The sequence below is a fragment of the Dermacentor variabilis genome, chromosome 2 (genome assembly GCF_050947875.1).
Source record: "Dermacentor variabilis isolate Ectoservices chromosome 2, ASM5094787v1, whole genome shotgun sequence".
In the NCBI taxonomy this organism is placed as follows: Eukaryota; Metazoa; Arthropoda; class Arachnida; order Ixodida; family Ixodidae; genus Dermacentor; species Dermacentor variabilis.
This window is the reverse complement of record NC_134569.1, coordinates 53,075,651-53,097,473: the sequence shown is the minus strand read 5'-3', so window position 1 is coordinate 53,097,473 and position 21,823 is coordinate 53,075,651. Positions and strand designations below refer to the sequence as shown.

General features: G+C 48.4%; 1 protein-coding gene across 3 annotated transcripts in view; it reads left to right on the top strand.

Moving 5' to 3' along the window:
* The window catches only part of LOC142571847 (fibrillin-1-like), a 114,016-nt gene that overhangs the window by 34,564 nt on the left and 57,629 nt on the right, over positions 1-21,823 (top strand). For 2 of the 3 annotated variants that reach the window (XM_075680502.1, XM_075680501.1), the window contains exons 5-24: positions 479-673; positions 1,506-1,631; positions 2,599-2,724; positions 3,589-3,747; positions 6,301-6,465; positions 7,548-7,670; positions 8,139-8,261; positions 8,736-8,864; positions 9,321-9,443; positions 10,215-10,340; positions 10,595-10,813; positions 11,989-12,114; positions 13,472-13,597; positions 15,787-15,915; positions 16,699-16,842; positions 18,807-18,860; positions 19,406-19,534; positions 20,248-20,394; positions 20,911-20,994; positions 21,434-21,559. In XM_075680502.1, the coding sequence (XP_075536617.1) occupies positions 479-673; positions 1,506-1,631; positions 2,599-2,724; positions 3,589-3,747; positions 6,301-6,465; positions 7,548-7,670; positions 8,139-8,261; positions 8,736-8,864; positions 9,321-9,443; positions 10,215-10,340; positions 10,595-10,813; positions 11,989-12,114; positions 13,472-13,597; positions 15,787-15,915; positions 16,699-16,842; positions 18,807-18,860; positions 19,406-19,534; positions 20,248-20,394; positions 20,911-20,994; positions 21,434-21,559 (2,679 nt within the window). Of the gene's footprint in view, positions 1-478; positions 674-1,505; positions 1,632-2,598; positions 2,725-3,588; positions 3,748-6,300; positions 6,466-7,547; positions 7,671-8,138; positions 8,262-8,735; positions 8,865-9,320; positions 9,444-10,214; positions 10,341-10,594; positions 10,814-11,988; positions 12,115-13,471; positions 13,598-15,786; positions 15,916-16,698; positions 16,843-18,806; positions 18,861-19,405; positions 19,535-20,247; positions 20,395-20,910; positions 20,995-21,433; positions 21,560-21,823 lie in introns of those variants that run through there. The other variant, XM_075680503.1, reaches the window with a different exon arrangement.

Here is a 21,823-nt window from a genome sequence, read left to right as displayed (position 1 = left end):
GCACTTTTAACACATTTTATTACCATTACCTTCCGAAATATAAAATGAACGATTTTTTGCACTTTAATTAGTTGGGCAAGTTAAATCAGACATGCTTATTCAGGACGAAAAGTTATTTCAATCTTGGCTTCTGATTTTTTTTAAATTGGTTCTTTTTTGAGTGCGGCCGCCTTAAACAGTTCCGAGGCCACTGGGCCACGGATCAGACCACTCATTGGGTCGGGTGCCGAAGCTCGAGTGGAACTTCAGTTGTTCCACTTCGAAAGCGGCAGAGGAAGCGATTCCTCCGAGGAGTGCTATCCAGGGTATCAGAACTCCGCAACGCGGTCCGGAGAGAAATCTCGTTCATCGAGCAGCGGACTCGAAGATTTTGAGAAAAACAGCACGCTGACGGAGCCCTAAGCGTCGGCGAATATCCCGGCGTTGTTCTGTAACGGTACACGTATTGCGCTGATTTGCCGTCCACCCGCCATCGCAGGCTACAGGACCGGTCCGTGCTTCCGCAACCATCGCCAGTCCTCGTGCCTGGACCAGCTGCCCGGTGTGTCGTGCACGCGGCAGCTGTGCTGCGCCACCATCGGCGTCGCTTGGGGACATCCGTGCGAGGCGTGCCCGAGACAGCTGGAGTGCGACCGCGGGTACATCACCAACATCCACTCGCGCGGATGCCAGGGTACGCTTTTTCACTTGCTGTGCGAGCGAGCGCACACTCTATAGCGCAGACACCGCGATCCCGTTATACGTGAAATGAGGAAATTCCCGACTGTCGAAGCGGCGCGCACTCGACCGCGTTCCGCTGAAACAGGACCTAATGATTTCTGGTGTAATGGCTTCAAGTGGGAATAAAGGAAGATGGAAAAATCAGACACGAGGATCACCGTGTCTATTTTTTCGCGTCTTAGTTTATTCTCCGAAGGGCCGTTACAATAGAAATGAAGTCATACCATCTAGCCAGGCTTTCCTAACTTCAGAGGCGAATGAATCGTAATGCAGGACAATACGCTGGCAACGATAGAGGCTATTGAAAAGTAGTTCGTACGAATGAACGAAAAAGCGCTTCTAAATTCAATCCCCGCCTTTGTTTGTTTGTTTATTTGTTTGTTCTTGTTTTCTTCTTTTTTTTTTAATCTGTTCAGCCATACAACATATAGTCAAGTTCATAATTTGAAGCCGATTTACACGAACAAGCGGACGCAACTAAATAAACGCGATTCGTTAGTTTAACAGTATTATAACACAGCTATCCCCCGAATCAACACGTTTATTTGCTGCTGGAGTGCTATCGTTGCATACGAGTTTTTTTCTGGGCAGATGTGTCAGAAGACGCATCTTTTAGCACAATGTTTTACTGGGCAGATGTGTGAGAAGTTTTGGAAGTGTAAGTCTTAGAAGAACGACTTGCTTCCACTCTGTCATGTATATGAAAAATTCACGCCCTGAACTCCGAAATTCAGGCTAAATTCCTGCCTTCGTTAATTTAGGCAACTAAGCGTCGCAATTCGCAGATGTGAACGAGTGTGAAGCCATTCCGGGGATCTGCGACAGAGGAAACTGCATCAACACTCCAGGCTCGTTCATCTGTGAATGCAATGAAGGCTACGCGAAGGACCTGCGGACAGGAAAGTGCGAAGGTAAGCTCCTTCTCGGCATTGTGAAATGACATTTCAGATGGGTGCGCCAGCTTGCCGGCTGTATGTCTCTGGCGCGAAATTTAAAACCTTAGCATGGACAGTGCATAAGTGACAACGTAGAAAATACAAGCAATACAAAGCGGTCATAGGAGTATGCAGACTCTATCAAAAGAGGGTGGACGAGAAGGCTTCATTCTGGAGTCAACGTGTCCAAAAAGGAACTTAGTCTCTTCGCGACGGCCCTGACTATGGCAGTACAAAGTCAGCAACATTGTTAAAGATGCGTCATTCGCTATTACGAGTATAGCAATGGCCAACGAACGGGCTGCCGGAAGCAACAAACAGTTTCGACAACTACACAAATAACTGTCGGTGAAAGATAGTTATTGTTACAGTTTAAAAACAAAGTTACCCTAAGAACTTAAAAAACACCTCACCACCACCACCACCACTATCTTCATCATAGTCGTCGTCATCATCATCATCATCATCATAATCATCTTTTATGTCCACTGCAGGACGAAGGCCTCTCCCTGCGATCTCCAATTACCCTTCTCCTGCGCAAACCGTTTCTAAGACTTACGAGAGAGAGAGAGATAAGAATACCGGAAGGCAGGGATGTTAACCAGTCAATAGTCTGGTTGGCTACCCTACACTGGGGGATGGGAGAAGGGGAAGAGAAAGACGGGAAAGAGAAGGTGTAAGACTTACGAATACCAAAAACAGAAGAGTGGCTGAGCACAGGAGCGAGCAGTGAGCGCAACCTATTAGTACAGAGAGGCAAGGAAGTATAGGTCACACCTTTCGAGAACACCGCACTCGTCATTTAATAGTTCGCTTATGTACTCCGGCTTTCCATATTTATATCGTATTTTCTCTTTTCAACGCTGTTTCTCCAAACCGATCGATGCAACGAGACCCCTAGAACGGTATCACTCGCTCCTTGTGACTAAATGTACTTCTGCAGACGTGAACGAGTGCGCCCAGGACTTGGAGATATGCAACGGTGGACATTGCGTCAACGCTGACGGCAGCTACCATTGCATCTGCAGCGCGGGTACCGTGCCGAGCCAAGACAGGAAGGCCTGCCTCGGTAAGATGGGACTACGCGATTTACAGCATGCATTGCCATTCGCCGCCATGACCCGCTCGCCGCAAAAGGAGAGGAGGCCATCGGCGAAAAGCGCTCACATATAGTTTCAAGAGTTGCCACGCGCTGTTCATTGCGGTCTCATGACACTTGAAGACGAACTGTGACTCGCATAAGTTTCTATGCGGCATAACTTTTCGTAAGTCATGACTGGATTTGCGGTTTAAGAAACCCAGCTACGTGTTTCCTTCTCTGTCGGAGTGCTCTCCAAAACAGATTATGTTGTGACCGACATCACACAGTGAATTCTCCAGATAGCGACAAACAGCTACAGTTATATAAAGATGGACATAAGAAAATTGATCAACGAAGTTAAAAGTTAGCACTAGCTTCTAGATCTTTCAGAGCCTAATCCTTGATATTATGGGTTTGTGCCCACAGTTTGATTAATAATACTTTATGGAGACTGATTGTACACATAAGAGCTGTTGCTGCTCATTTTTTTCATGCCAGGCGGCCTATTTTCTAGAATAATTGCGGCGGAACTCCCAAAGCGTTCGAACTGCAGCGTTAGTCTTCAACTTGTGTGGGTGGCGGTAACTCCGTCCCCGAGTCATATCCAGGGTATTTATTCTGCGACGATCACTGTCGGCGACGGTGTCGCCTCGACGATAGTATCGCCATCAGGGGTGCGCTAATTGGCTGATTGAGCAAAATCGGATGGTGTAATGCTCAAACAGCCAATCAGCGCGCGCGTGATGGCCAAGGCGATAGTATCGCCAATATGGATCGTCGCAGAATATGTCCCCTGATCTCTGGAACTCGGTGTCGTTTATACCTCGCACAATATGGCCGCTGCGATTGCAGACACGAGCCAGGACCACTGCTACACGGAATTCGGCGGCCAAGGCCACTGCCGGAGTCCACTTGCTGTGAAGCTGACAAAATTTGAGTGCTGTTGCAAGGATTCATCCAGAATCCGCGGCTGGGGAACGCCCTGCCAACAGTGCCCGCGAAACGGAACAGGTAGGCCGACACCCCGCTTTCCCTGTCTCGTGAGCCCTTTCCGTCATGGTTCAAAGTACCGCCTCTTAGCACAACAAGCTAAATTTTTCTGTTTCTTCTTATCATGTTTGTTTGTTTGTTTGTTTGTTTGTTTAAAGTACCTCACATGCTCCAGTGTTAAAGTATTGCGTGAGAGGGGTACAACCCCTCTCACAGGCGACCAACGCACAGACACATGCGTTTGTCGTGTGTGGACACATAAAATTAAAGAGAAAGTAGCAAGCTGCAACTAAGAACATGAAAGTAAAAAACTCAACTAAGCGATATGGTGATTAGGTGAGGTCGAATCAACAGAAATAGGGGATTAAAACTGGAAAAAACACAACAAAATTACGCAGTGATCAGATAAGAACGGAATACCACAAATATAAAATTAAGACAGATACTTCAATTCGAAATTTATCAGGGTCACGGATGTTGACAACGTTATCCAGAGACCCTTCCACATTCTATAGCTCGTGGGAGAGCTGATGCTTTGAGGGCAGTCGTGCGTGCAAGTATAACTGCGTTGACGGTCCAATATGCTTGAAGCACATGGTGCCTGTGGAAGAGGGAGGGTGGTGTGGCAGAGTGGACGTTGTTTAATACATAACTGCTGATCACAACCAGGCCCAAACAGAAAGTGTGCTATAAGTAACAAAATAAGTAACAAAGCACAGCGAGAAACCGACCGTTTCACGTAGCCGACGGAATTCGCCGCCTTTACGACTTCGGTTACGAGTAGTGTGCGGATGGCGCACAGATGAAGGTCACTACACGTACTGCATGAACCGGGAAGCTTTTCACGCGTTTGAACCGTCTTTGTAAATTGCCGACAGCTTTGGACAGCGCACAAATGCCGACGATCGCTTCCCCGCTTACGTTCCACGAGGAGGCATGCAGGAACACAACACTACAGTTGGTTGACAGGAAACGAGCTCACTAGATCGGCGAAAGATCGGCGAGATCACTAGATCGCTTTGCAAAAAACATACTCACCAAAGAGCATTTCCAGCACGAGGAGATCCCAAGACTTCGCTTTCATTCGCGTCGAAAGCACTGCTCGCACCAGCATCGTTTGCTTCTTCGAGAGGCCGGCTCTTCGCAATCGGCTCGTACATGTAGGGGGGTAACGGCGAACTCCTCAGAAAAACCGTCTCAGGAAAACCGTCTCAGAAAAACAGCACCAAACTACCTGGCACCGCGTTTCATGTGTAGCGGCAGCGGTCGGTTCGGACGAACACTAGTGTTGACGTCACGAGGCGCCCGACCAATCACAGGCGGAAACGAGACGCGCGAGCTGGGCGTGTCCGCTGCTGCACTTTTCGTCGAAATAAAATATGTTTGCGCTTTCTTTCGCTCAATTTCGATACGATATTCGAATTCGGAGGGTTGAAAACTATTATGTACAGATGTTCACTCATTTCTTCTGGAAAACCTTTCAGCTTCCCTTTAAGACAGCAAGGTACCGACACGACAGTACCAGAGAGAGAGGAACGATCAAATTCTGCTAAAAATATGTTGGTATTGCATAGTTCCGCGATTTTTGCTTGTTTAGAACGTTTATTACTAAGCTCACTTAAAGTTTACAAATTTGGATAAGAACATACATGCAAGGGTCCCATAGTCAACGACTGTAATGGGACCCTTGGTTATTTAGTGATGTATCCAAAAATATACAAGGAGCAGAGAAAATAATCAAACGTAAACTAATGCATAAGTATACGATTACAAGATCGATTTAGACAACACAACTCTAGAACGCATAATCAAACAAGAAAGAATGGGAAAATACACTGAACAGAATTAGACAACTCAGTAAAAGAATATAGACAAAGGTGAATGTAAGTATTCGCAGGAATGAAAAAAAAATGTAACCATTTTGGCAATGTTTATTATACATGCATTATGCAGTAATCCTGAGATTATTTTTGTTGTTGTTGCCGCCATGTATACGCGTTTGAGCGCGTAACCAAAAAATAATTACTGCCAGATCTTTAAACCGATAAACTGTTCCAACTTGCCTTTCTCTCTGCCAAACCCTGCAACTGTCTTCTGCCTGCGCCGTAGTGGCGGCATGGTGAGGCTTGCGGTGAGATTGGTCTTGACTTTCCCGCCTCGAGTTGGTATTGCGAATGAGAGCAGCGTTTAGCGCGCTCTCTAAGCCGCACTAGTTCTGAATACTCCGTGCTGGCAATTACTAAATGGTCACCATGGGCATTCAGCTTGCGTATCCAGTGTGCTCGTACTCAAGTCGTAGAACGGCGAGCCACGCTGGCGAACTTCGCCTTCGTTGCTACGGCACGCATAGTAAGTATACCGTAAGCAATGATTCGGCCGACGAGTGCCAAGCTGCCATTATCGAAAATCCCTCAGTGAGCCCGTTGTGTTGCACTGGACTTAACATGTATAACCTGTTGATGAACGCGTTTTGGCAGGATCGATGGCGCAAATGCAATGTCCACAAATGAAAAGAAGTGGTTATCCTGACACGGCTGACGCGTTTTCCCCGTTTCTCTCTGTTCTTGCACGCAGCTCAATATAAACATCTCTGCAGATCGCCGGATAAGATGCCCTTCAACGAGTGCGACCTGAGACCTGGCCTCTGCGAGAACGGCCGCTGCGTCAACACGCACACGGGATATCACTGCGAGTGCGACGCCGGCTTCGAGCCCGCGTCCGACCGCAAGAGCTGCAAAGGTCAGTCCATACCGCCAGTGCTCGCGCATGCGCGTAGCGCTACGTTCGCCCGCCCGTCGCTTGTCTCCGCGCCTGTGCAGTGTTTGCACGTAACGCGAGAAGCCGTGTGTGCGCACGGGTGCACACCACACCCGCAGTGTCGCGAAGCAGCGCCACTGCCACCCGAAAGCGTGCGCTGCTCTCGCTTCCTCCTCGCGTTTCGGTGCGCAAAGAGAGAACGCCTTCCTGGCGGCACGAGCAAATCAAACGGATGTCGACTCTTTTGAGGAGGGTCTTGTTTGACGGAAAGCACGGGCGCTGTCGCCCGTGGCGCCGCACTGCCAACAGTCGAAGGCTACCTTGGGACTCTCCTAAATCTACCAGTCTGAACAACGATGTTTTTTTCCACCCTCAACACACCTACTGCGCCGTGTGAATGTGGGTGCGCTTGTCTTGTTGGCCGGCATTTTTGTGCCTCAGTGGCGTCTCTCGCGCAAGTCGTTTTGCCTGTTCATTTCCGGCTAGATATTCGAGCAGCGATAGGTCACGGAAATCCCAGCCTATTCAGAAAATAGGCTGGGATTTTCGTTTGGAGAAAATTTTCGTTTGGAGCTAGTGTAGTATATTGGGTGGCTCCTGTGCCACCCAACACCCTGTGCCACTCGAAGCAATGTTGACACAGTCACTGCAGGTACATGCCTAAAGTTATGACGTGAGCTACTCGCCTTAACGTCCGCTTGGCTGCACTCTTTCTCCAGTATGCAGCAGCGCGCTGATGTAACTCAAATTGAATTCACTCGACGAACTAAATCACCAACCTATTCTGCGAACAAGAGCGGCGTGGTTCGGTGGCACCGGATCACGTCTTGCAAGAAGTGCGCTCCAGACAAGCTTTGCGCACGGCGTGGCAGTTTGTAACTCGGCCACATCACGCTTGACCGCATTCGTGATTGAGCGATTCGTTCCGCCGTGCTAATCCATTTTTTGGCTTCAACGTATTACGTGCAAAGCTGGTCGTGCATAATAAGACATGCTGCTGCTTTTGATAAGGCAAGTTTTAACCCGTAATGTTGTGAAAGTAACGCCGTTCTGTCCTACCGCAGACGTTGATGAGTGCAAGGATGACAGCTACTGCTCCCTGGGAAGATGCGTCAACACAGCGGGCAGCTTCCGCTGCCTCTGCCCGCCTGGATTCGACACCACTCCTGACGGCAAGCAATGCAGCGGTGAGAGAACGCTTTGCGGTCTGCAGCACGCGTACGCAAACGACGCCGTCACATAAGTTGCAGAAGTGCACGAAAAGGTATTGTTGAACAACAAGGTAGACTACGTAAAAGCAAACGCAGACAAAACGCCGTTCCGAAGTTCCCATTTATACGAAGAAAACTTAATGCGTCGACATGTCAACTCTCTTAAACGATGCCGAGGATTACGAATTCAACGAGTTTCATTGCTTTTCGGAGTCGCGGATTACATAAAATTGTGCGCAATGAGTTTCCGAAATATTTGTGCATGAAGAAAAAATGAACGCTGTGCGCGCGCGATTTTACTCCAGCTCGCGCCGTGAGGAACTGCGTGAGCGAATCTTTCTGATATTGGGTTTCATAGAATGAAAGTCGTGCTCATCGTGAAGCGTGGGCACCCATGAGGTGACGGTAAACCGGAAAGTGAAAAACGCGCCCACTGTTGCGCAGATCGCGACGAGTGCACGGAGAGCGGCATGTGCGGCAACGGACGCTGCGTCAACATGGAAGGATCGTACAAGTGCGTGTGCAACCCCGGATTTACGTTGTCACCCAGCGGTCACGCTTGCATCGGTGAGTGAGCAGCGTTGCATACCGTAAGTGAATGTAGTGAAGTGTACTTGAACAATGTCTTGAATGATACGATCACAAGGAGTACAAACCTGCATATGTCTCTCTCAAAGACAAGACTGTTTTGTAACTGTGAATGCATTACGACTAGTTCATTTATGGCTTAATAGTTATCTTACCTGAATTTTATCTCACTTTGATCGACTGCTTCACTCAGCCACTATCTTTTGGAGCATGCGAACGAACGAACGAACGACTGTACAAAAAGAAAGCGATGCGACAGATGGACGGGATCAGACTGGCAATTCACTACGAGCAGCGAGCGCATAAGTTTTAACATCATTCATACCAGAGCACAGACACGGCTGACGAGGACCTTCGTCGGTGCCATTGTTTATCCACGACATCCCCCGAACCCTCATTGCAATGTGCTTTTCTCCTGCAATTTAATCTAACGAGTGCTTGTCTGGTGCCCAGATATCAACGAATGTGCCGAGAACAGCCAGATCTGCCTCCGAGGTGGCGTATGTGAGAACACTCCTGGAAGTTACCGCTGTACTTGCAGCAACGGCTACATCTGGTCACAGGACGGGCAATTCTGTGTAGGTGAGCACTTGACGAGGTATTTTCCGATGTGTCAATCAGCAACGCAGTTTTTCTGCGACATTCAATGCTTCTTTAGTAGTTACACTACAGATAGTAACAATACTGTCTGCTGATTCACTTTGGAAATTAAGTCCGGAAGTGCCACTTTGACCAGTTGTCGTGCATATATTTCTAGGCAGCGAACGAGAGGTAAAAAAAGGCAATTTTCGGCTTATCGATATAGCAGTGACAAATGCTCAGTTTTGTCAAAGAGGGGGGGCGGAGGGGGGACGTATCCCGGCTTTCCTCCCTGCACACCCCACTGCCCCCCCCCCCCCTGGATCCGTCGGTGTCAGTATGTTCTGCCATGACACTTTTAAACATTGGTCACGTAGTGCATATAAAGGTCGAGTTATACCACTGTGCTTTCTTTCCGTCGTCAGCAAGTAACGCTCGACACTTACTTTCAAATTTCAGATATCAACGAGTGCGAGACAACTGACATGTGTCGCAACGGCATATGCGTGAATATAATGGGAGGGGTCAAGTGCCGCTGCAACGCGGGTTTTAAAGAGTCCTTCGACCATCATCACTGCATCGGTAAGTGTGCAACGATGATAAAAAGACGACGCTAAATTAGATAAAAACTGTCGGCTTTCGCTTTGTCTCCCGCAATACTTGCGAGTTGCAACTGCACTGAGAGAAACTGCACAGCAACTTTCGTAAAAGGTGGGTTGGCGTCCGCCGCCCGAGTGTAGTTTGTATAGGCTACAAAGAAAACTTATACGCAAGTGTTCCTGAGAAATAAATAAAAGGAGAGAGGGCGAAATAGGAGACGAAAGGCAGAGAGGTTAACCAGAGTAAATGCCCAGCTGGCTACTCGGCACTGGGAGAAGGAGAAAGGGCAGGAAAGATGGAAAAAGAAGAGAAAATACGAAAATGACCTGGCTGTACAAGCAATGGGGAGGCAACTGACAACGACTGTAGCCTTTCACGCAGTCTCGCGGGAATCAGAATTCTCGGAGTCTGGTCCAGCCGACGTCAGCTCTGGTTAAAAAGCACATGTGCGTTTAAAAATAAAACGTAGTTGAAAATTTTGTAGCGGTCTGAGAATTGAATACAGCACCTCTTCAGTGCTCACACAATTGAACTGATCAGAACAAATATTTTTTTTTTCAACTGTGAAGCTTTGCTTTTGTAGTACGAGTTTATTTCGTGTCGACGCCAACTTTCGTTTACGTAATCTTCCTCCACCTCGCGGATTTCTGGCGGACTCGTCTCATAGCAGCACTGTTCTGTCCTTCGCACTGCCACTCGCACAAGCGGGGTGTAACGAAGGGAGCGTAAAAGATCCATGTGCGCATGCTGCAGACATCGACGAGTGTCGGGAGCTCGACAACGCGTGCGGAAACGGGCGCTGCGAGAACACGGTGGGCAGCTTCCGTTGCATTTGCGACAACGGCTACAGCCTGGGGCCCGGCGGAAGATCCTGCATCGGTAAGGGGCGCATCTTTTCATACATGTTCAGACGTATTTAGACAATATACAGACAATATACGATCTGCGGCCATATTTGCTTTGCATCGAACTTTTCTTTTTCAACGTTTCAAGCAAACTTACATTTTTCTTGTTGGTAGGTCGATTTTTGCTAGAGGCCTAGCAACACTACTAGTGTCACCTTTCGCCTGCAGCATTGTCGAAGTCCTGACTTTGTCAGCCAAACTGATTAATGGAGTAACTCTTGGCTGCAGATTCCCGGCGCGACTACTGCTACTCGTGGTACAGGAGCGGCGAATGTGGGCAGCCTTCTCCGATGCCCGTCAAGAAGTCGGCGTGCTGCTGCGCCGCCCAACACCAAGGTCCATCTGTGGCCGCCTGGGGAAGCCAGTGCACGCCCTGTCCGCAGCCCGGCAGCATCGAGTACTCGCGCCTCTGCCCCAACGGTACCGGCACCGGCATCGACGGGGAAGGTGCGTGCGAAGGGTCGCCTGCGGCTGCGGCCGCCCACTTCGCTGCACCACCATAACCGCCAGACCAAAGGCGGCCCTCGGTCGCTAAAACGCATGTGCCAAGTTGACGTCCGTGTTTACTGTTGGCGTTCTTGGTTACCATCAGAGATCCCTTTGGTTGCATGCAGCATGAAAGACTCGCGTGAAGGCTCCCTAATGCATCTTTCTTCTGTCGTCATCGTCACCGTTCATGCTCCTTTATTTTTTTTTTACACCGTTCCCTTTCTCCAGTGCAGTGGAGCTGGCTAGAGCAGTGTACTCCCCGCCGGCCTCTGCATTTCGTATCACTAAACTTCTCTCTTTCTCTCTCTCTCTCCTTAACGCAGCTTGTATTTTTCTACGGTCGCATTGCGCTCACTAAACGTCGTACTTCACTGCTGAAGCTCTGCTAGGCGAAAGCGCTGCCGTTTGAACAAGCGATCAGGTAATACGTATCTTTTATGGATGTCGATAAGGAATGTTTACTGCAAAGTTTATAGCATTTCACTACATCGCTTTTTTGTGATTCTATTCCGAGGCACCCAGAAATATACGTGTACCTCTCGAGCTCAAAGGCTGTAAACTGAAGCCTGGACCAGCATTCACAAAAAACCTGTCTTACGTAAGAGCATCTCCTCTTTGACCGGAGTGCGGGCGCCCGCGGCTCGCAGTAACGGTGGGAGTTATAATCGGGCAGTCGCCGCTGCGATGGCCAATCGCGGACGGCACTTACGTAAGATATGTTTTGTGAGCAGGGACCCTGATCGGCAAGCATGGTTAATATCATTAATAAACGTGTGACACGTTTTTCAAGAATTCTCCCCGCAAGACATCAATGTGCGCAATGTGCGAGTATGTAACTAGTTGTTTATAAAAAAATAAACAAAGCAAACTAATGAGAGGGAAATTTGGGGTCCGATCTGAAACCTTCTAGCGTAGGCTAATGATACCAGAACAGCTGTCAGAATTGGGGGAAAGGGGGAGCAAGCACCGGGAAAGGGGATATCAGGGAGGTAAGAGGCTCACTTAGTAATTTTCTCCCCAATTCAGTGTCCTTGACAAATTTTCTGTTGTTAAGGCAAAATTATTTCTCAAGGTTGTATTGCATAACGACATAAAATATCAATATACACGACCACGTGTTTATGCCTCCGCAGATATTAATGAATGCTGGGTGTACCCGAACATCTGCCCCAACGGAGCGTGCGAAAACCTAAGAGGAAGCTACCGTTGCATCTGCAATCCAGGATATAAAGTTGACAGCACAGGGAAGATCTGCGAAGGTAAGTGCGCTTCCGAATGTTTGTTTTCCAGCAGACGTCCTGCGTTCCGACTCTACGATTAGCAGTTACTGCTCTGAAAACTGTCGACAGAACCGCGACACATTGTAGCAAGAGTCTTCCGCGCCGGCTAATGACCTCTGGAAAGATGTTGTGGCATGTAAACAAGAACGTGCTTTTTTTTTTACTTTCCTTTGGAAATCGTTTGGTGCGAGGAGATATGGCATTGCAATCACTCCTACAGCAGTAGTAATACACGGTGAACATGCAAATACAAGATTAGTGCCCTAATATATCAACGTGAGTTTGTCGCATGTTTCTTAGAGCACTATAGATATTACTAGGGTTACACTGTAAGAAACTATCACAAAATAAGCTCCCCTTAACTAATAGACAAGCAAATGCCGCCATGGTGACGGCTGTGACTGGACATGGGGCCTATTTGGAACACAATGTTGCACTGAGAGAAGGACGGTTGACGTGCGAAAGCTTTCACTGCTCATAGTTTATATGATTTATATCGTTTCCTTCAGTACTATTTACAGCGAAGCTGTATGCCTCTACCATCCAAGGAAATTTTCGTGTCTTCGTTGTAAGCAAAAAAAAAAAAAAAAATACTCCCCATACGTGGGCCGATCTCAGAGATAGTGCTATGCCGTGCCGACCCGCGGCGGAGGTGAAGCAGGCGTTAAGCCATACGTGGGCCGATCCCGAAGATTGTGCAATGCTTGGCCGACTCGTGGCGGAGGTGCAGTTCGCCATTAAGGGGCCTACGTACACAGCACGCTGGTGATCCTCCTTCACACAGTGGAAGGGCACTGAATTTTTTTTTTTTCATATCGCGAAGGGATAACACCTATTATTGCAAGACATTGCGCCTACTTGACCTCCCCTAACTTGTTTCCTACATTTGCTCAGTGCCTTCAACAGTCATCTATTTAATCTTTTCGGGGTGTGTGCGATTGGACAAAGATGTCGCTACTTGTTCAGTGAAAGAAGCCTACATGGTATCTAATAAATACAGCCAATTAATTGATCAATTCCATTCACACTAATATAGGCTGAAGTATCCTGCTCTCGCTCATTGCCACCGAATCCCACAGCGTGATTCTGCTTTCTTCTAACCTGAAACCACCGCAACAGAAACAGCGTCTTGTTTTTCATCTCTGGTTTACTTATGGCAGCGAAACTTGGTTAGCTTGTCGGGCAGCCGCGTTACTTGAACTCCTCTTGAACGCTCTATGTGACTAGCACTCAACAGGTGGCAATTTCCATCTGGCTGTTGCAAACTTAGTGAAGTCCTAAGCCTAAATATGTATTGGAAATTAGCAGTTGTGTTTGCACCACGTGATTTTCGCAGACATCAACGAGTGCAAGGTGAACTTGATGCTGTGCGAAAACGGCCTATGCCGAAATACTCCGGGCAGCCACCAGTGCACGTGCCCGACAGGGTACAGACACAACACGCACACCAGCGTCTGCGAAGGTAAGTGCAATACTTTCATGCTGGCTTTCACCCTTCTAAATCTAGTGCTAAGGCGCACGCTGTGCCAGCATGCGCTAGACTAATCGATACAAGTAATCGCCTGTGGGACGTCTGCTTCTAGTTACCTATTATTGCTCACCACACCTGAGCAGCGCATGGAAAACAAGCGCACTGCTTACCTGTACAGAATACAAGTACACCTGCGAAATGTGCCTTACACGCGCTCTTGTGTAGGTGAAAATTATGGGTGGACAACATGTTGCCCTCGAATACGGCGCATAGTGTGTCTTAGGAATGAATGCTCTTTTTTCGTTTTCAAGATTCTTTGTGCGAGATTGTGTCAGGTGTCTTTCACGTTTGGATTTGCCAGCCCTTTATGCGTGAATGGGAAAAAAGTGAGTTATAGTACCAGACGCGCGATCGCACCAGCCGAAGACATAGCGTCTATAGTAATGAAAGCCACGACAAACGTAACGCAGCACGTATCTCACTGAACTAAACGCTTTCGGCCGGGGCTTTTAGTCAGTGGAATCCACTTACCGCGTTTCACACCGACGATCACTACGCTTTCAGCGTGCAAGCTGATGCCATATTTGTCATAGCTGGTGATTACTATTTGGGAACCTCCTGAACGAAAGATCATCCACGTTCAGAGAATAGCAAGACGCGCTTATTATAGTGACCTCTGTTTCGTCAGGACAGTGGGGTCACTCTAGCCAGCACTCAGTGTGGCAAAGCCTCCGGCGCCCTGTGCGCTTGTTAGGCACAGCATCCTTACCGTTTTCTGGGCGTGCATTCCTTTAGCTAGACGTATCAAATCTGTACGATTACTCACAGCGGCATGGAAACTGTTATGTTTAAGAAAACTAGCAAAGGCTAAAATTGCCTTTTGCTTGACACTGCTTGACTCTGCTTGACATTTAAGTGTCCCTCCCGTTTCCATTGCTCGGTCACGGCGTGGTGACGATGGTGGTGCCGGAATAAGCGAGTTTAGTCAGGAAGCCAAGGCGGGCGACTGCTCCACTGTAGGACCTTTTTTTCAGGGTATATAGTTTGTCACCACACGTACAGCCACACGTTAAGCTTACTTCACTGCAAACTTTGTCTATATGCGGTGAAGCCACCTAAACAAGAAGATGGAAACTGATTATACCTCATTAATGACATCTAACCGGGTGGTGGTGGTGAAATTGCCTTTAATTTAAAAATCAAATACTGGCCTCTGGGCCTAGAATTGTCTCGCATCTCTTTTATCAGAGAATCCAGGCCGGAATTCATGATGTAGTAGAGGAGTGAGAAGCATAAGGAGTGACACCTCATCCTAAAGAACTACCTTTCACCATGTCTGCTCTTACGCTGGACACTGTCTGTAAGTTATAATTGCTGAAACGATGAAGCAAATTTAAAAAGAATGTGTGGGAACCCTATCGGCGACGACTGCCAATGTACGTACGTACGAGCGAGCGAGCGAACGAACGAACGAACGAACGAACGAACGAACGAACGAACGAACGAACGAACGAACGAACGAACGAACGAACGAACGAACGAACGAACGAACGGACGGACGGACGGACGGACGGACGGACGGACGAACGAACGAACGAACGAACGAACGAACGAACGAACGAACGAACGAACGAACGAACGAACGAACCGAGCGAACGAACGAACGAACGAACGAACGAACGAACGAACGAACGAACGAACGAACGAACGAACGAACGAACGAAGCGGACGGACGGACGGACGGACGGACGAACGAACGAACGAACGAACGAACGAACGAACGAACCGAACGAACGAACGTATTCCTTGCCAAGTGTGAACAGTGACCATAGACAACTGACCACTGACCACCTACGAAAACGGGCAAGGCAAGGAAAACTATTCGATTTAACATGGTCACCAATATATCTTGGTGTCCTAGGATAGGGCGTTTGTTGAATCGACCAACGGCGTCTGCGGTCATTCAGCTCAGTAAACGTAAGATATTTTTTTTTTCCTGAGAATTATCACTATAGTGCCGGGATTCGAGGTGCCTGGTATCTTCGCTAGGCAGTGCTAGCTCCCGTCAACATTTTTAACACGCCACCAGGATTAGTGCTTTCTACGACTTCCGCCTCAAGCTTAGTGGACGCTCTGATTAAAGCCACATGTAGCAAACATTTACACTGTGTCATTTTTAGATGTGGATGAGTGCCTGAGCTCCGGCAAGGACGTCTGCGTGAGCGGCACGTGTGTCAACACCCCGGGAAGTTACCGCTGCGAGTGCCCGGCAGGCACGACATTGGACGCATCTCGACACGTCTGCATAGGTAAGTATGGCGGCTGACATCGCTGACCTAACCCACGCTTTGGCCTGTCGCTCTGACAACCATGCGTCTCTTGACACCCTGCCTTCATCCCCCTTCCCCCTACGCCGATGAGTGAGCAACCTAGTCAGTGAAACCGCCAGCCAGGCAAATTCTCTCTACATTTAACTGCGCTACAAGACCGTGATTTCCGCCGCAATTTTTAAAGACAATGTCTTTCTTGGCGAGTTACCACTACTTTTCCGTATCGGGTATGCGTGTTGCTAACCTCTTTTCTGGGCCGATCCCGGAGATAGTGCAGTCTGAAATGTGGGCAGATAAGTGCAGTCTACAACCGTTCCCGTGGGTATGTGAAGTCTAAAAATGTTGGCCGATCCCAAAGATATTGCAGCCAAAAAGAATTAAGCAATCCAACGCTCATCCTACTCCCCTCACACGAGGGGCGACGCGGTAGGGCGCCGTGCGCAGTGACTCTTCGCCCCCAACTCGCTCAGGAAGATATTGTCTTTGATCGACGCCAGCTAGAAATTGAATCGCCTTTCAACTTTTTTTGACGATGTTAGTGAGGCAACACCATTGGGTACTTTCACGCGTCTTTACGCACCTACCTTTTCTTAATTCGGGATGCTACCTTAATAACTTGTGCATGAACATTCTGAAACCGCCCCCATTTCTACGAAGTTGAGCTGTGATAGTTGCCTCTGCTCAAAGCGTTTTTGGCGCAGCTCTTTTGTGCCGCTTGACTTGTGTCGTCCACTCACACTTTGTTTCTCCCTGTCATGGCAGACAATCGGCGAGGCCTGTGCTGGCTGACAGTCAGGAACGACCAATGCGAGAACGACGTGAAGAGGACCATGCTACGCTCAGAGTGCTGCAACTCGGTGGGCAAAGCGTGGGGGAGCCCCTGCCAGCTCTGCACAGCAGACAGGGGTGAGGGCAGTAGACTATTTTTTCGCTTGTGCGCACCCCTCAACCAAAGGCTACGGTGAATGTGCACTGTGCACAATGCCGAGAACGTAAGCAGTGCATTGCTTTGCTTTTAGTGCACTACGACCATACGAATCATAACTAGGTAAATACAACTTTCCCCCGCTAGAACTGAATGCAAGGCATTTCTCACGAAACCCCTTCCAGCTGGCGGACCATTGAAGGTGTTATACAATAGACTTCAAAGATTATCAGATGTAAACTGTCACCTCTTCTTGAACAATCTCGGTGTTTGTTTAGGAGGAAAACATGAATTCTACGAAAGAAAATGATTAGATTATAGATTCTGGAGTTTGCGTGCCAAAACCACGATCGGATCATGAGGCTCGCCGTAGCGGGGGAGTGAGTGAAAACTTTATTCGAAATGTCCGGCGATTTGGGCGGGGCGGGGCCGTAAGCACCCCAGCCTAGGTGATGGCCTCGAGTCCTTGGACTCGGGCGGCTTCCTCGGCGTGCCGGACGGCCCACAGTTGATCAGCGAGGTCGTGGTGGAGGAAGGCCGCCTCCCAACGCGCCCCTCGGTTCGAGACTGTCTTGTCTACCCCGTTCGTCGGGGACTCCTGGTGCTCGCTACCGGCGCATTCCCACAGCATGTGCTGCAGCGTCACCCTGGCTCCGCACGCTTCCCAGTCGTCGGACGAATAAATGTCGGGGTAGCAGAGGTGAAGGATCGCCGGGTTCGGATACGTGTGTGTTTGTAACTGCCTCCAGGCAACCGCCTGTTTCTTGTTTAGTTTGGCGTGCGGTAGTGGGTATTTGCATCTGTTCAATCTGTAGGTATGTCTGGTACCTTTGAAAGTGGTTATGCGATCCCGCCCAAGTCCACTTCCCCATCGCTCTCACGGTGGGCGAGACGTCGGAATTGGCGGCGGGCGTCGCGGCTCGGCATGTAACTCCTTAAGCAGCATATCATATTGACCGCAAATAAATACGGGGACAGCGGGAGAGAACAAATAAACAACACGGGCGGTAACTTAAAACAGTTTAATGTTACCGCCCGTGTTGTTTATGTGTTCTCTCCCGCTTTCCCCGTCTTTATTTGCGGTCAATATGATATATAGTAAACACCCAACTAGGTCAAACTGAAGTTCTCCTTAAGCCGCGGCGTGGGCCGTCTCGTTGCCCGGGAGCGGAGGGTCCGTGTGGGCGGGTGTCCATACGACGAAACTGTCGTTCTTGCGGCAAATATTGCCGTCGTGAATTTGGAGAATGTGGGCCGCTTCCCGGAAGATCCGACCGCTAGCGTAGTTGCGTATTGTCGCCTCCGAGTCGCTTTATTATCACCTCAGCGTCCGTAGTGGCCAACGCGAGGGCTATCGCCGCTTCCTCGTCCACCTCCGTCTCTTCCGTGAACCAGATAAATTTGGACATCCTGGGATTATTTAATGCGCACCCACTGCATGGTACACGAGCTTTTTTTGCATTTTGCCCTCATCGGAATGCGGTCGCCGGGGCCGAGATCAAGAGAAAGAAAATGAGATTACAGGTTTTTCTTAATATTTTTTTCGTAATGAATTCTTTTTTTTGGGGGGTCTTTGTAGAGCCAGAGCCGCGAACGAGATGAGATTACAACACGACGTTTTTTAACATATTGACATTTTACGCATCGGTGTCCATTCTGCCGTGCCAGGCATGCCTACAAGGGCTGTATTTTACTTTATTTTCGACGAGCCATAGTCTCCTATAATGGACGACAGTCACAGGCCAATCGCTTCCAGCATAAGCGATGTCACAGAAAGCTACTTCGTGAATATGAAAATGGCGTCGTCTTCCAACATTTACCTCATGATCGCCTTCTGGAAGATTAGGCTTATAGACTCGGTTTAAGTTACCTTTATAGTGTTTCAGAAATGTGGTATCACATTTGAAAAACAAAAGAGGGAAACAATAATTAGGCAATCTTTCAGATCCTCACAAGTGTCCCCGAGGTCAAGCATCCGTCGATGGAATCGCGTGTACAGGTCAGTGACTGTCATTTTAATGGTTCACTTGAACGTTGAGGTCAACTCCTGGCCGCCATCTTCCAAGATGTCCGCGCTGCTCCCGCTATACGGCTAGTGCGGATACATACAATTTGCACAAGTTTGAGCATCAAGAGAACGACCTCCTCTATTTGTAAACACGCAAAAACGGGATGGGCGCTTTTTGTACAACGTTGGTGTTATTTTACAACGGAGTGCTCAAGATCACAAGGCCATTTCGACAAGCTCACCCGTACTTATCCGTGTACCTGTGTCATACATGCAGTTTCAAAGACGGATAAAACCGAGAGCCATTAAAATGCGAGAACCTTCTTTTTTTTTTTTTGGCTCCGTAAACGGAGGCTGGCCACTGCTTGAAAAATCAATTACAATTGGTTAACCAATTACCATTGGTTTCAGCTATCACTGAAAGTACAGGTTAGACACACAGGTATCGCACCATTCCGTTCATGCTCATAGTTCGTGCTCCTTGCTTGCGTATTTTTGTTCATTCCTTCATTCAGTTCTAAAATTCACGTTCGTAGATATCAACGAGTGTGAACTGTACCCGGGGATCTGTCGAGGAGGTGGTCTCTGCGTCAACACTCCAGGCTCCTACCAGTGCAACTGCCCACCTGGCCTCACCCTGGACCCTGCAGGAATGCGATGCGTCGGTACGTCAGCCTTTTCGGGTGTTTCATTCAGCGCTTTCTCTAATTTCATTTGCCCAAACACATTCGTCGTGTGCCGTTCTCAAAACTGGCGTGGATGCCGGCATTCTGCGAGTGTCACCTACATGCCAAAGACAGCTGAAACTGTCTTTGCCTTCATCTCACTCCGTCATTCATTGTATTTGCGCTATGTGCAGCACAAACTAACGGGGACACGAAAAAAACTCCGCCCAGGAAAAGAAGCACAAACGAACCCTTCCTGCTTTGTATTAATCTCATCCCCGTTATTTTGTGCTGTACATAGCGCAGGAACAAAGGACTTCTGCCAGCTAGCCAAGCTCATCGCTCACTCTCTTCTGTTGTCACTATGACACCGCCGTGGTTGTTACTTCCCGAAAGAGCAACTGTCAACCTAACTTTCGCACTCTCGCTCTCTCAACTTCCACCCCGGCGTAACGGGCTCGGTCGACGAATGTAACACGGAACAGGCATATAACGGGACACGCTACTACCTTACGTCATACCGAACATGAATCTTCCGGCGTTTTCTGGCCTAGTCTGTTCGTGCCCTAAATCGACTACTTATTCCTAGACGCTACTTGCGTCTGTTTGTCGTGCAGCTACACGTACTGCTCGCGCTATTTCTTTTTTTTTTTTTTGTAAGATTCAAAATGCGAATAGCTGAGCAAACGTTTCACCCGTGTTATTCTGTGCAGATTTGCGCGAAGAGGTCTGCTACGCCTCGTTCAGGGACGGTCGCTGCTCTAGCGGCATGTTTGGACTCTTCTCGAAGGCCATCTGCTGCTGTACGCTGGGCAAAGCCTGGGGTCACTTCTGCGAGGCCTGTCCACGGCCTGGAACTGGTGAGATCGCATGCAGTCGCGAAGAGTCAACAGAGTAAGGATAACATGCTTTATTTCGTAAGCAGAAAACAATAATTTTTTTCTTCGACAGACCGCGAATCGAACGTATCCGCTGCTTTTGTGACAAGTCAACATTAATACGATAGATGTCTTCGCCGCAGAATTTATCTTCACTTACTGCCTCTTATTACGCACGTTTTTGTGCTGTTTAACATAAATTGTACTCTTAATGCTGCCATGCAGCTGGCTTTACGTGTCATAGCCTTAACAAGTGAACTGATATACTTCGATTATGAATTTTCGAAGCTGCTAGTAATAATAAAAATGAACATAGAACGAGATCTCGTGTCTAAGGCAAAAAAAAGTAATATACAGTTGCGAGAAAGTGTACAAAAGAGTCGGATATGCTGCTTATCCGGTGGGATTGGCAAGATCACTGTTTCAACACTGCACCCACTGACTTGTAGCACCAACGACACGCTATATAACCTTTGTTTTCGTTTCTTTGTTTTCCAGAGGCCCATCGTGAGCTGTGTCCTAAGGGACCTGGTTATGGCCCAACGGGAAGAGACATTGGACACATAGACGTCACATTCTCTGGTACGGTTAATGAGTCAAGAGACGAGACAGAGCACGTACACTGCTCACACTCACAAAATCACAGCCATGCATACAGAAACAGGATGAAAGCTAAAAAGAATTACAAAACTGTCTCGCCCACTTCGAAACTTAGGCTTCGAAATGTTACCACCACTTAAGACATACATCAATTGGGCAGACGTCAAGATCGAATTTTGGTAGAAATGAATATATAAATCTAAAGTGTGATACCGAAAATCTGCAGGTTTACAAGGCAGAGTGTCGAATAGAAGGAAGGAGGGGGAAAAAGAAGGAAGGAAACGTAGAGAAGTCAACCAGACGCGCGTCCGGTTTGCAACCTTACGTGGGGGAAGGAGGTTAAAGGATGAAAAGAGAAAATCATAATAATGATAAAGGGGGTGAAGATCAGGAAGTCACCATCGCGGTTCTGCGATTGCAGACGTAAACGAGTGTCTCTACTTTCCCGGACTGTGCGAGAACGGCCGCTGCCAGAACACCATCGGCGGCTTCACCTGCGGCTGCAGCCAAGGTTTTGCTATCGACCAGGAGGGCATCAACTGCACAGGTACGTGGCCGTTCGACGATATGGTCAGCGGATATAGGTAGCGTGGGCCTTGGTGTGCGCGCCGTCTTAAAGAGGGCATTGGAGAAGCAGCAGTCACTCTTGTATGAAGGCCGTCGTCGACTGTTGCCGGCGATGTCAGGGTTCTAGCTGTCGTTAACGCGCCGCACTGAAGAGAATGACTGTGACATCCGCCGTCGATGTAGTGATGATAGAATCGGAAAATAGATCTCCTGTTTCCCCCAACCCTTCGCCATTAAGTTTTTC